Here is an 11,173-nt window from a genome sequence, read left to right on the forward strand (position 1 = left end):
AAGAGCATAATACAGTAAACTTTAAGAGAATTCAGCAAAATAATAAAGTATAATGCACTATGTGGACAGAGGTTGTTTTAATGTTTCGTACACTGACATATATACTAAATGCTGAGATTAGAAATCAACACATAGTAGGTTCAACACATAGTAGGTGTTAATGTTTAGATTATGTTTGTAAATTGTTTATAAATATCTATATCCTCCTTTAGCCTTGATCTCAATTGTTTATGTTTATCCTAGTTTACATTTTGCCTATAGGCTAATATATGTTTAATCTTTGTTGATTCATTAACTGTCTTAAATATTAGGATGGGACTGGTCTTCCTGAATTTGGTTATTATTTCATTCAGTAAAACTGAATTTCCATTTAGGATTGATGAATTTAAAATGTGCCTTCAGCTATAATGGAAGGTACATAAACACATATATGCCAAAAGCTACTATATATTGACATATGCAGTCAGGAAGAAGAAAAATTTATATGGCATGTTGGAATTAAGTGATATAAATAGTTAATCAAAATTTGATTATATTAGTTAATTCATTTAGTCTTAAGTATTACTTTATTCCCAAAAGACAGAGAACACAGTAAGTTAATGAGCGTATAATGATGTACATCTTTAAATATCTTCCCAATGCTGTGGCCTCTCTGTCCCTAAAGTACAGACAAAAACCCCGATACTTTTCTAGAATCCCAACCCCACTTTGAGTTTTTCCAGCTGAGATTGAAGTTCATTATATCATTATAATACATTTTTTTTAAAAACCCACTAGTTTAACCTTATTTTTCTATCTAATGAAATGTTTGGTAATAATTATCACATAGAAATGTCTGTTGGAAGATCAAGGAGATCTGTCTAAAACTACTCTCAATAAAATAATTTGCTTCAATACACATCATAGCAGATACCTCATTTTGTGTAGGTAGGGTAAATACATACCTTTCTAACTTCTTGTAATTGTCATCTCTAAATACTCCTTTGGCCAGAATTGTCTTACCTTTTGAAGAAGATATAAAGGCTGTTTTTCATTCCAGGTTGGGTGTAGACCAAATTGTATTTCACTTGTAATTGGTGGATATTCCTTATCTCTAAAGAAAGGTCAGAAGCCTCTCTATTTGCTAATTTATAATTGTCAGATGGATACCATATTATATGGGGAAAAATAAAGATGTTTCTTTGTGGGGAGGGACTTTAGTAGTAACAGTCTTTTCATAAATTAAGATCTCTTCCAATACACCATCTGTTTTGGCTGAAAAAAACTGGATCCACATTTAAGTGAGGTTGGTCTAATTTTTGTTTTCAACTTATTGAGACGGAATTTCTGTCCTTCTGTGTTTTGTGTCCATTTCTGCCACTTGATCTGAATATGAATAGCTGTCTTTTTTTTCCTTATCCTTCATAGAGACAAATACATTGAATTCTATTGATTTTGCTAACATGGCTTCTCTCTGTGATTTGGAGGTCTGATGTACAATATCCTTTCCACCCAAATGCACCTGTTAATGTACTCTTCACTCCCATCCTTCAACATATCCTCATATCCCCATGCCATGATGGGAGTCCTGGAATTCCCAGGTGACCCTAAGCCAGCTATTTGAGTCTAGTCTTTCCAATGGCTATCATATCATACAGTTGGCAAATGTCTATGCTCACTATGCAGTAAGACAGTACTAGGATCTCAACATTTTAGTCAACATGAAGGCCATCACAGAGAGATTTCTAAAGTGTGGAGTTCTCCACTGAACTGGAAGAAAAATCTTTTTAAAAAAAATGTTTAAGTGGTAGTTGGGTTCCTAAATTGGCTACAAAAATGGCAGAGTGATGGCAAAGGTAAGAGGATAATAATTCCTGCATAATATTTTCCTAGGGATCTGTTTACAATGCTAATGAATGCTTTATCATGAATAAATAAATGAATTTGAGAAATATTAATTTGTTATGCAGTATAGAAAATGAATGTATGCAAGCTAGGAAAGGTTATATAAAGTAGTTCAGCTGTATTCATCATTGTATTTATTACAATAAAATGGAAACAGTTGGCATTGGTAGTAATTGGATGTTGGGCAAATGAGCTAAAGTATATGTAGAGCTACTGCTATGTGTCAATACTGTTCTATGTGTTCAGATTATAGCAGTGAGGAGAAAAATCTTGGTGTTTAAAACCTATTAGGGGAGAAATTAGTTTCTATTAAAATACTCCCAGTGAAACAACCCAAAACACAAGATCACTTCTCAGAGTTATTTCAGTTTTGTCTAGACCTGAAGATTGATGGGAATAGAAGTAATGAATAAAGGATGAATAAAGAAGATAACCACTTTATAATAGAAAATCTGCAGGTGATAGCTTCCAATTCTGTGAACTACAGAATATCATAGGTTTTGTAGGGATTAAATTTTATCATTTATAGAAATTGCTTACTTACACATACTAAATAATACATATTATTCCCTTCCCCCAAAACTTAACTCCTAATATGGCTGGAAGGATTTCAAGAATACCTATTATTATTCCATGCCCTTTGATATTTTTCCCAACTTATATATAGTATCTCTTAGAGAAATATTCAGTAATTATTTGTATGTTTGAAGGTGGGCAGATTAAGTTTTATAATCAGAATAACTTATTATAACCCATTCAACTACTAGTAATTCCTAACTGAACAATGAGTTCTGTACCAAAAGTGTGTGAAGAATTCTAGATTTGGTGATTTGTAACTCCAAACTGAATTTCAGCACAGACACCATATTATTTTAGAATCTCAAACTATGTACAAGAAGTTATTTCATCCCATAGCGAGGCTGATACTATTTCAGGGTAAAATTAGGCAGTGGAAAGTTTAGGATGCAGATTTCTTCTTGCTTCTTATTCCTTCTCTGCTGTCAAGATTGGTAAAGTTTCCAATAACTCAGTTACCTGAATGTGGGACTAAAGTATTATTGTTCCCTCACATTTATTTTACTTCAAAGAAATAATCATAAAATGAGTTAAACAACTGAGATCAAGGCTAAAGGAGGATGTGGATTTTTCCTTATCTCCCTGCATCCTACTAATCTTCTATTCTGAAGTTTCATCTGAGTGTGGCCCAGCTCTTTCGCATGTCCTTTCCTTTCAGAGCTCGGATATGAATGCTGTCTCATACACCAAATAACTGCCCCCAAGAAAGGAATGATTTTTGAGTCCCAGCCAGTTTATTCTCCTGTGCTGGAAATTTTCAGTTTGGTAGGGTGAAAAGGGCAAATGGTATGTGGCTACAGTTCAGTCTCCTATATATGAAGTGCAATTAGAGATTCAGGTACAGATTCTTCCTGGGAGTTGGCTTATTAGGAATTACCTTACTCTGCTTGTCACATACCTAGCTAAGAATCATGAAAGACAACTGTATTGAAGAAGGATGAAGTGCTTCAGGGGGAAGAGCTTGTATACCTGGAGAGTCTAGTGGGGAGTTAGTGGTGGAAGGGGGCATGAAGCTAGGACACTGACGCACAAAAGGAGGTAATTAATTTTGTCTATCCTATTTGGGAATTTTTTATAGTCTTGGTGGTTATAGTCAGAGGTGCCATTTGTTCTGTAAACCTATGCCTTATACGGCATGATTCCTTAAGTGCTGGAAGGTACTGCAAATTCCAAGGTACTGTAAGTTTGGCTTCACCTTTTGACTTATATGATTTATATAGTGATTGGAATATTGGAGTGAAGTTTGGTGGTAGAGACGGTATAAAAGTCTTGAAGTTAGTTATTTGTATCTGATAACTGGATGATATTAGATGCTTTGTATCTAAGCAGTTATTATTAACTATACAGAGATACATAAATCCTTTCATCAGAACCACCAACCTGTTGAGGTTAATATTCATTCTATTCGCAGATGAGGAAACTGAAGCTTAGAAAGAGGATCAGTAACTTCCCCAAGGCTACACAGCTAGTAAGTGATAGATTTTAAATTAAGTCTATTTGACTCTGAAGTTATTTATAAGCTTTAAAACCAATTGTCTCAAATGGAACATTAAGCCTATGTTTCTTCACAGTAGATTTTCTCCCTAATCATTTGCTTACTTGTTTGAACTCTTATAGAAAAGCTGGGTTATAGTCCTGGCTTTGACTGCGCAGCTCAGTGTTCTCCAGTATGCCACCTGAATTCTCTGGACCCCTGTCTTGTCCGTTGAATGAGGGCTGGACCACGTGATCACCAAGATCGTTCTGTCAGCTCTTACAATCTCTCTACTTTGTGGATTCAGTCTCTGAGCCTAGCTCGCTTATTCACTTTCCTAAATATAATGCCTTCTATTTGGGGCAAATATATGTATATTTTTATTACTGGTAATATACCACTCACTTCTAATGTGAGCTGACTGCTGTAGGTAATCATTTATTGCATTTCCTGTATACCAGGAAATATACTAAGTGCTCCATTTGGATGATCACAACAGCTCTATAAGGTGGATTTTAAAGTTCCCGTTTTATAGGGGGGAGGAAGGTTTTGACTTATCCAAGGTCAAACTACAGAGTGGTGGAGTGAGAATTCCAGCACTTGCGTGTTTTGACAACAAAGCCCTTATATGTTAATGGAACATTAACGAAACTATGTATTTTCTATTTCTGCTTTAGGCTTAAAGATCATGGACATTGTCTTTTCAACCAGTTTTTTTCTTTTTATAAGGTATTGTTAGCTTCTGTCTGTGATTTTACGATCTGCTCACTTTCTGCCCGCTTTACCAACCACGGGGAGAAGGAGACTGGGAAGGAGGTTACTCTTCTTGTGCTAAACGCCTCTTTCGAAGTCGACGTTTGCAGCGGAGAGCAATAAGGCGAACGGAACCCCTGGCTTTGTGCCTCTGCGGCGAACCGCCCATCTCCTTCCGCGTCCTGAGAATTCGCCTTCTTCCGCTGAACTACGTTTCCCAGCGGCCCGCGCAGCCGAGAGCGCGGGCTCGACCCGCCCTTCCTTCCTCCTTGCCTATCACCCGGTCGCAGCGTGATGATGCAAACTCGTCGGGCGCTGACGAGTGACGACCTTCTGGCTCACGACTGCAGCGGCGGCCTTAGCAGCGGCAATAGACGCAACAGCGGCGACTGCAGGGACGACGACGACGGCTGGGCGGGCGCTGTGCGCAAAGGGGAGGGGTAGGCGGGCGGCGCCGGCGCCTTCAACTGCGGCAGCTACGGCTAGGGCGACGGAAGAAGAATCCCCATCAGCCGGCGGTCGAGTTAGGCCTAAGCAGCGCCTGGAGCCGTTCGCACTGTCCTCTGCGGGGGAATCTCCATAGAGACGGTGACATACACAGAGGCGGGGGTCCGCGGGAGGCTGCCGGACCGGAACCAGCTCCTCGGCCTCTGTCGCCGCCACCCCCTTCCCTGCCGCCAGCGCGCGTTCTCTCTCCGCTCCTGCTCGCAGCCCCGCGATTCCCGGTGTGCCTGTGCCCCGCTGTGTGGGCAGCGCGTGCGTACTTTTGGGCTGGGGCCGGGCGGGGGGGGCTCTAAGGCCGTCTCTGCCTCTCCCGCCCCGGAGGGGGAAGCCGCGGAGGCTCACGCCATGGCCTCGGGAGCTGGAGGCATAGGAGGGGGCGGTGGCGGCAAGATCCGGACTCGGCGTTGCCACCAGGGGCCAATTAAACCTTACCAGCAGGGGCGACAACAGCACCAGGTACGGGACCCCGGCGCCGTGGGGGCCTAGCGGGTCGGGAACTGGGCGGGAGTGGACGGGTGGCGAGGGGCCCCGGCGCCCCACGTGGAGCGGACGGGAGGGCCTGAGCGGAGGCCCAAGCGAGGCGGCGGGAGCTCTGGCCGCTGGGGCGGTGACGGGAAGTGGGCTGAGACGGGCCAATCCTGCGGCGCACACGTGTGGTTCGGCCGCCTTTCCCCAGCCCTCTCCGCCTGGGGCTTTCCCCCGACCGGCGCAGGGCGGGAACAAAAATCGTAGGCCACGCTGGGCCTAGAATTCTTCCGGTTTTTGGCGGGGATTGGGGGTTTGGGGGTATTACTCACGTCCTCTCGAGGAAGAAGGAAAAAGATGTGGCTGGAGGCCCCTACGCCTGCTGTTTGCTGGTCTCCCGCGTCTTAGCGTGTGTGGGGAGGGGGCTGCCCGGAGGAATCTGCCTCCGGGGCACCCGGGGGTTGTCGGGGGCGCTGTTAGCGCGGAAAGTGGAATAACTTACAACGCGATTAATTAATTCTCCATCTCCCGGTGTCCCTCCCCGATCTGAGAGCACTGGCTTCGATTTTGTTTTGTTTGTTTGTTTGTTTGTTTCTTAACCGGCTTATAGTTAGTGGCACTGGGGCATTTTGAAAGTCCCTCTCCACACTTACGTCTCTTTTCCGTCGCGAGACTCTTTCCTCCCCACTTTTGTCCAATCGCCCCCCCGCCACCCCCCTCCCTTTTATTTTGGAAGCTGGAATTGGCCATTCTGCACAGCTGACCGGGACTCCAGTTCTGATCTCACGCACAAACTATTTTAATGTTACGGGGCGTATTCTAGAAGTTTAGGTACTTTTGACACTCCAGGAATGTTGGTGGTCTTATAATCTAAGCACCCTGTGCACTCGTGGGTGTTTGAAATTACGAAAAGGAGTTTATCCTAATTGTAACTGAGACATTTGATTCTGAGACAACTCCTTTTTTAAAATTTTACTTGTTATGGGGATTGAGTAGGAATATGTTAAGAATATTCTAATAAACGTCACCTATAACACTTTTCAGGGATACTAAGATAGAAGTAAGTGTGGGTCTTAAACCTATAAAAAACACAAAGGTATAGCAAAAGGGTCTGATAACTTGTCGCTTACGGTTAAGGGTAGACTTCCTCGATTGCCTTATTTTGGATGATGAGTATTGAACACTTTAACGTGTTTGGTGCTGGTGTTAAACTGTATCATTAAAAACAGAATTTTAAAAGATTTCAGAGAAATTTCTTAATAGTAAGAATTGTGGTTTATAATATTAGGTAGCTCTCTCCTTATGGTTACAGGTCTTGGCCTTACTTTTACCTTTTTTTCCCCGGGATATATACCAAAAGAGCTTGGTTTTCAGATTCCTTTGTGAGGAGCAGGGGTACTTGCAGGCAGGTTTAAGATGAGAATTCAGGTCACAAGCCTGGCCATTTAACCTAATCCTTTGGTTGAGTGGAAGTTAAACACACATGCTTTCTGTTTTTCCTGAAGAATAAATGTCTTTGAGTGCTTTCGTAGATCTCCTCAAAAGAAAGTTACTACATAAAAAAAGAAAATTGTAAATACAGATCATTGGATGGTCTGGACAGAGTTTAGAAAGGAGCTCATATATTCTGAGTGGCAAAAGCCAAAAATCACACCTTATTTTTAAATGTACTTCGATAAAAATCTAATTTGGGGGAGATGATGCCTTAACAACGTAACACCTATGATCCAAATTGTCTTAGAGCTGGTATGACTTCAGACTGTGTGGTTTTGTTTTAAAGCCTGATAGTTTATCATTTCCCCCTATCTAAAGTACTTTCAGCTTTTTGCCCCACCCATTTAATTGAAAAAGAAAGTACATTTTTAGCTTTTGAATTGGATCAAAGGTGTTTGGGGGTTTCTTAATCAACACTGCAGGTATTAATATTGGCAGATACTACCAAAGAAAAGTATCCAGGAATATGCAAAAGAATACTTTAAGGATTTTTTTTAAAAAATCTTAAAATAAGGACTTTCTTTAATCCTTACTGGAACTTTTGTGAACTTGTAGACTACCTGCTTGCTGTCAACTATCCTAGGCTGTCACCTCTCTGTTTTGCAGCAACTGCTGAGTCATCATGAATAGCAAGGAGCTTCATGACATGGCATGTTTTGTACTAATGTATTTTGGTTAAATGTCCAGTGGTTTCTGGGCAAAAATGAAGTTTTGGGGTTGTGTAGTAGATGCTTGAAAGAAGAATGAGCGATCTGGCACTGTTGGTTAATGGATGTTTGCCATTGCTTGTCAGGCCAACTGGCTTGTGCAGTCACGCAGTACTTGCGACAGTACTTTCGCATGTGTTCAACTGACTTGTAATTTCCTGTTTTGACTTATTCTGGGTTAGCTCTGCTGAGGTATAGCTAAAGTTCACATTTTTTTCCTATTAACTTTTGATCTTTAAAATGGCATCTTGCTTCAAGTTGTGGAGACAAAAATCCATTGTCTTATTCAACTAACTGAAGGGTAGTAACTTAAGAATTGTAGAAGCAAAAATGAAGAACAGCACCAAATGATTAAGTTGATCATTTTCACTTGCCTTCTTTCCTACCCCCTAACTCAGCCCAGATGCATTTAGGAAATGGTATCATTTTTCTAGTGGGAGTGAACAGGTCAGTAAAGAGGATGTGCTTAGTTCTTGTCACCTGTTCAGTCTCCTTTCCCCTTTCCTTTTTGTGCAGATTGTCAGGCCCAGAAAGTCAGCTCTGGAGAGGTCAAGCTGCTTTTCTTAATAGCCACCACAAAAAACTTGAGCCCATGGGCAAACCAGAACCTTGCCTCTGGAAGAATCTACTGCCACCTCCTGGTGAGAAGGGAACTACTTATTTTTGCCCTTTTTTGGGGGGTGTGCTTCAGAGGTTTTGTCTTCTGGTTTGGAGCTAAGGGAATCCACTCATTTTATCTTCCTAGATGCAGTTTGTCTTACAAGTCAGTTTCTGCATTTAGCTATTTTTTAAAAAGCGGGGGAGGAAACCCCTTTATCTATTGAGTAGCTTAAATCAGGAGTCTGCAAACGTTTTCTGTAAAGGACCATATAGTAAATATTTTAGGTTTTGTTGCTGCAGGTTCTTTGTTTTGTTTTTATAACCCTTTAAAAAATGTAAAAATCATTCTTAGCTTGCTGCCTGTATGAAAACAGGCTGAGGGCTGAATTTGGCCCACAGACCATGGTTTGCCTGATCTTGGTTTATATGATAGTGTAGTTTTTTTTGTTGTTTTGGTAGCTTCTATATGATACTTTGTCCCAAATAACTATGTCCTGCTTGGATTCTGATGGCAAAAGAGAGTTCTCAGTTTTGAAAAGGAGGGATATTTAATGGCTGAATACTTAACTCATTCCAGAAGTTGCTGAGTAGTTTTGACTTTTATTTTATCTTTATTTGCATTATCCTAGATATTTAATTAATACTGTTAGTGAAAATAGAAATGGAAATAGTTGATAGGAAAAAAATGTGCTGTAATACAGTCAGAGCCTCTGGGTTTGAATCCCTGTTCTGCCAGAACTTGGACAAGTTCTCTCTGCTTAATTTACTCATCTGTAAGGTAGAAATTGTTGGGAGGGGTTAAATGAGATAATATAAGGAAAGCTCTTAGAACAGAGCCTGGCATATAGAGTAAGAACTCATTTGAAATTGTTGTGAAGTAGAACCTTTTGATTTAAATGTTTTATTGTCTGAATTTTGCTGCCTCTTAGTAGAGGTATTTTTCTTTTACGTACCAAAGTTCAATCTTTTATAGGTTTGTACTAGATTTAAAAACTTGTTTTCTGAGTGATGAGGCCAAACCTTTAAACTACCTTAAACTACATAAAAATACATTATTTTTAACATGTTCCTCATAGAAATGCCAGTCATTTAAGTGTATAGGAAAATAAATCCAAGTGTTAAATTATTTAATGCATAGTAGGTTTTTTTTTGTTTGTGATGAGAGGCCCTTGTGTGTTGTAGTTTATCAATTTACTCACCAGTTTTTCAGATAATGACAAAAAAGCCCAGGTGTTGTCTCCATTTCCTGGAAACTCCTTTGATGAGTCAGTTACCTATTACTTGAAGTAGAATGGTCTGATGTCACTAATTAAAATCATTTCATTAGGCACAGAATATTATTGCAAAGATGTGATGACCTTGTATTTTCAAAAATGTTTTATTTGTAGCTACTTGGCTAATGGTCATGGTTGTTTTATATATATATACACACATATATATTTCTCTTTTAGATATCTGTTTTTGGTTTTTTTAAAGATTTTTACTGGACTATATTTGCTTTACAATGTTGTGTTAGTTTCTGCTGTATAACAGGGTGAATCAGCTATATGTATACATATATCCCCATATCCCCTCCCTCTTGCGCCTCCCTCCCACCCTCGCTATCCCACCCCTCTAGGTGGTCGCAAAGCACCGAACTGATTTCCCTGTGCTATGTAGCTGCTTCCCACTAGCTATCTATTTTACATTTGGTAATGTATATATGTCCATGCCACTCTCTCACTTTGTCGCAGCTTCCCCTTCCCCCTCCACGTGTCCTCAAGTACATTCTCTACGTCTGCGTCTTTATTCCTGTCCTGGCCCTAGGTTCATTAGAACCTTTTTTTTTTTAGATTCCATGTATATATGTTAGCATATGGTATTTCTTTTTCTCTTTCTGACTTACTACACTCTGTAAGACAGACTGTAGATCCATCCACCTCACTACAAATAACTCAATTTCATTTCTTTTTATGGCTTAGTAATATTCCATTGTATATATGTGCCAAATCTTCTTTATCCATTCATCTATCGATGGACAATTAGGTTGCTTCCATGTCCTGGCTATTGTAAATAGTGCTGCAATGAACATTGTGGTACATAACTCTCTTTGAATTATAGTTTTCTCAGGGTATATGCCCAGTAGTGGGATTGTGGGGTCATATGGTAGCTCTACTTTTAGTTTTTTAAGGAACCTCCATACTGTTCTCCATAGTGGCTGTATCAATTTACATTCCCACCAACAGTGCAAGAGGGTTGCCTTTTCTCCACACCCTCTCTAGCATTTATTGTTTGTAGATTTTTTGGTGATGGCCATTCTGACTGGTGTGAGGTGCTACCTCATTGTAATTTTGATTTGCATTTCTCTAATGATTAGTGATGTTGAGCATCTTTTCATGTGTTTGTTGACAATCTGTATGTTCTTTGGAGAAATGTCTATTTAGGTCTTCTGCCCATTTTTGATTGGGTTGTTTTTTTAATACTGAGCTGCATGAGCTGCTTGTATATTTTGGAGATTAGTCCTTTGTCAGTTGCTTCATTTGCAAATATTTTCTCCCATTCTGAGGGCTGTCTTCATCTTGTTTATGGTTTCCTTTGCTGTGCAAAAGCTTTTAAGTTTCATTAGGTCCCATTTGTTGATTTTTGTTTTTATTTCCATTTCTCTAGGAGGTGGGTCAAAAAGGATCTTGCTGTGATTTATGTCATAGAATGTTCTGCCTATGTTTTCCTTTAACAG

At 40.1% G+C, this 11,173-nt stretch overlaps 1 protein-coding gene across 1 annotated transcript in view; it reads left to right on the forward strand.

Moving 5' to 3' along the window:
- Nucleotides 1–4,434: 4,434 nt before the first annotated feature.
- The window catches only part of NUP153 (nucleoporin 153), a 79,619-nt gene continuing 72,880 nt past the window's right edge, over nt 4,435–11,173 (forward strand). The window contains exon 1 of the mRNA XM_024122068.3: nt 4,435–5,647. Coding sequence (XP_023977836.1) covers nt 5,537–5,647 — 111 coding nt within the window. The 5' untranslated portion in view covers nt 4,435–5,536. The remainder of the gene's footprint in view (nt 5,648–11,173) is intronic.

This window comes from Physeter macrocephalus, chromosome 18 (genome assembly GCF_002837175.3).
Source record: "Physeter macrocephalus isolate SW-GA chromosome 18, ASM283717v5, whole genome shotgun sequence".
Lineage (NCBI taxonomy): Eukaryota > Metazoa > Chordata > Mammalia > Artiodactyla > Physeteridae > Physeter > Physeter macrocephalus.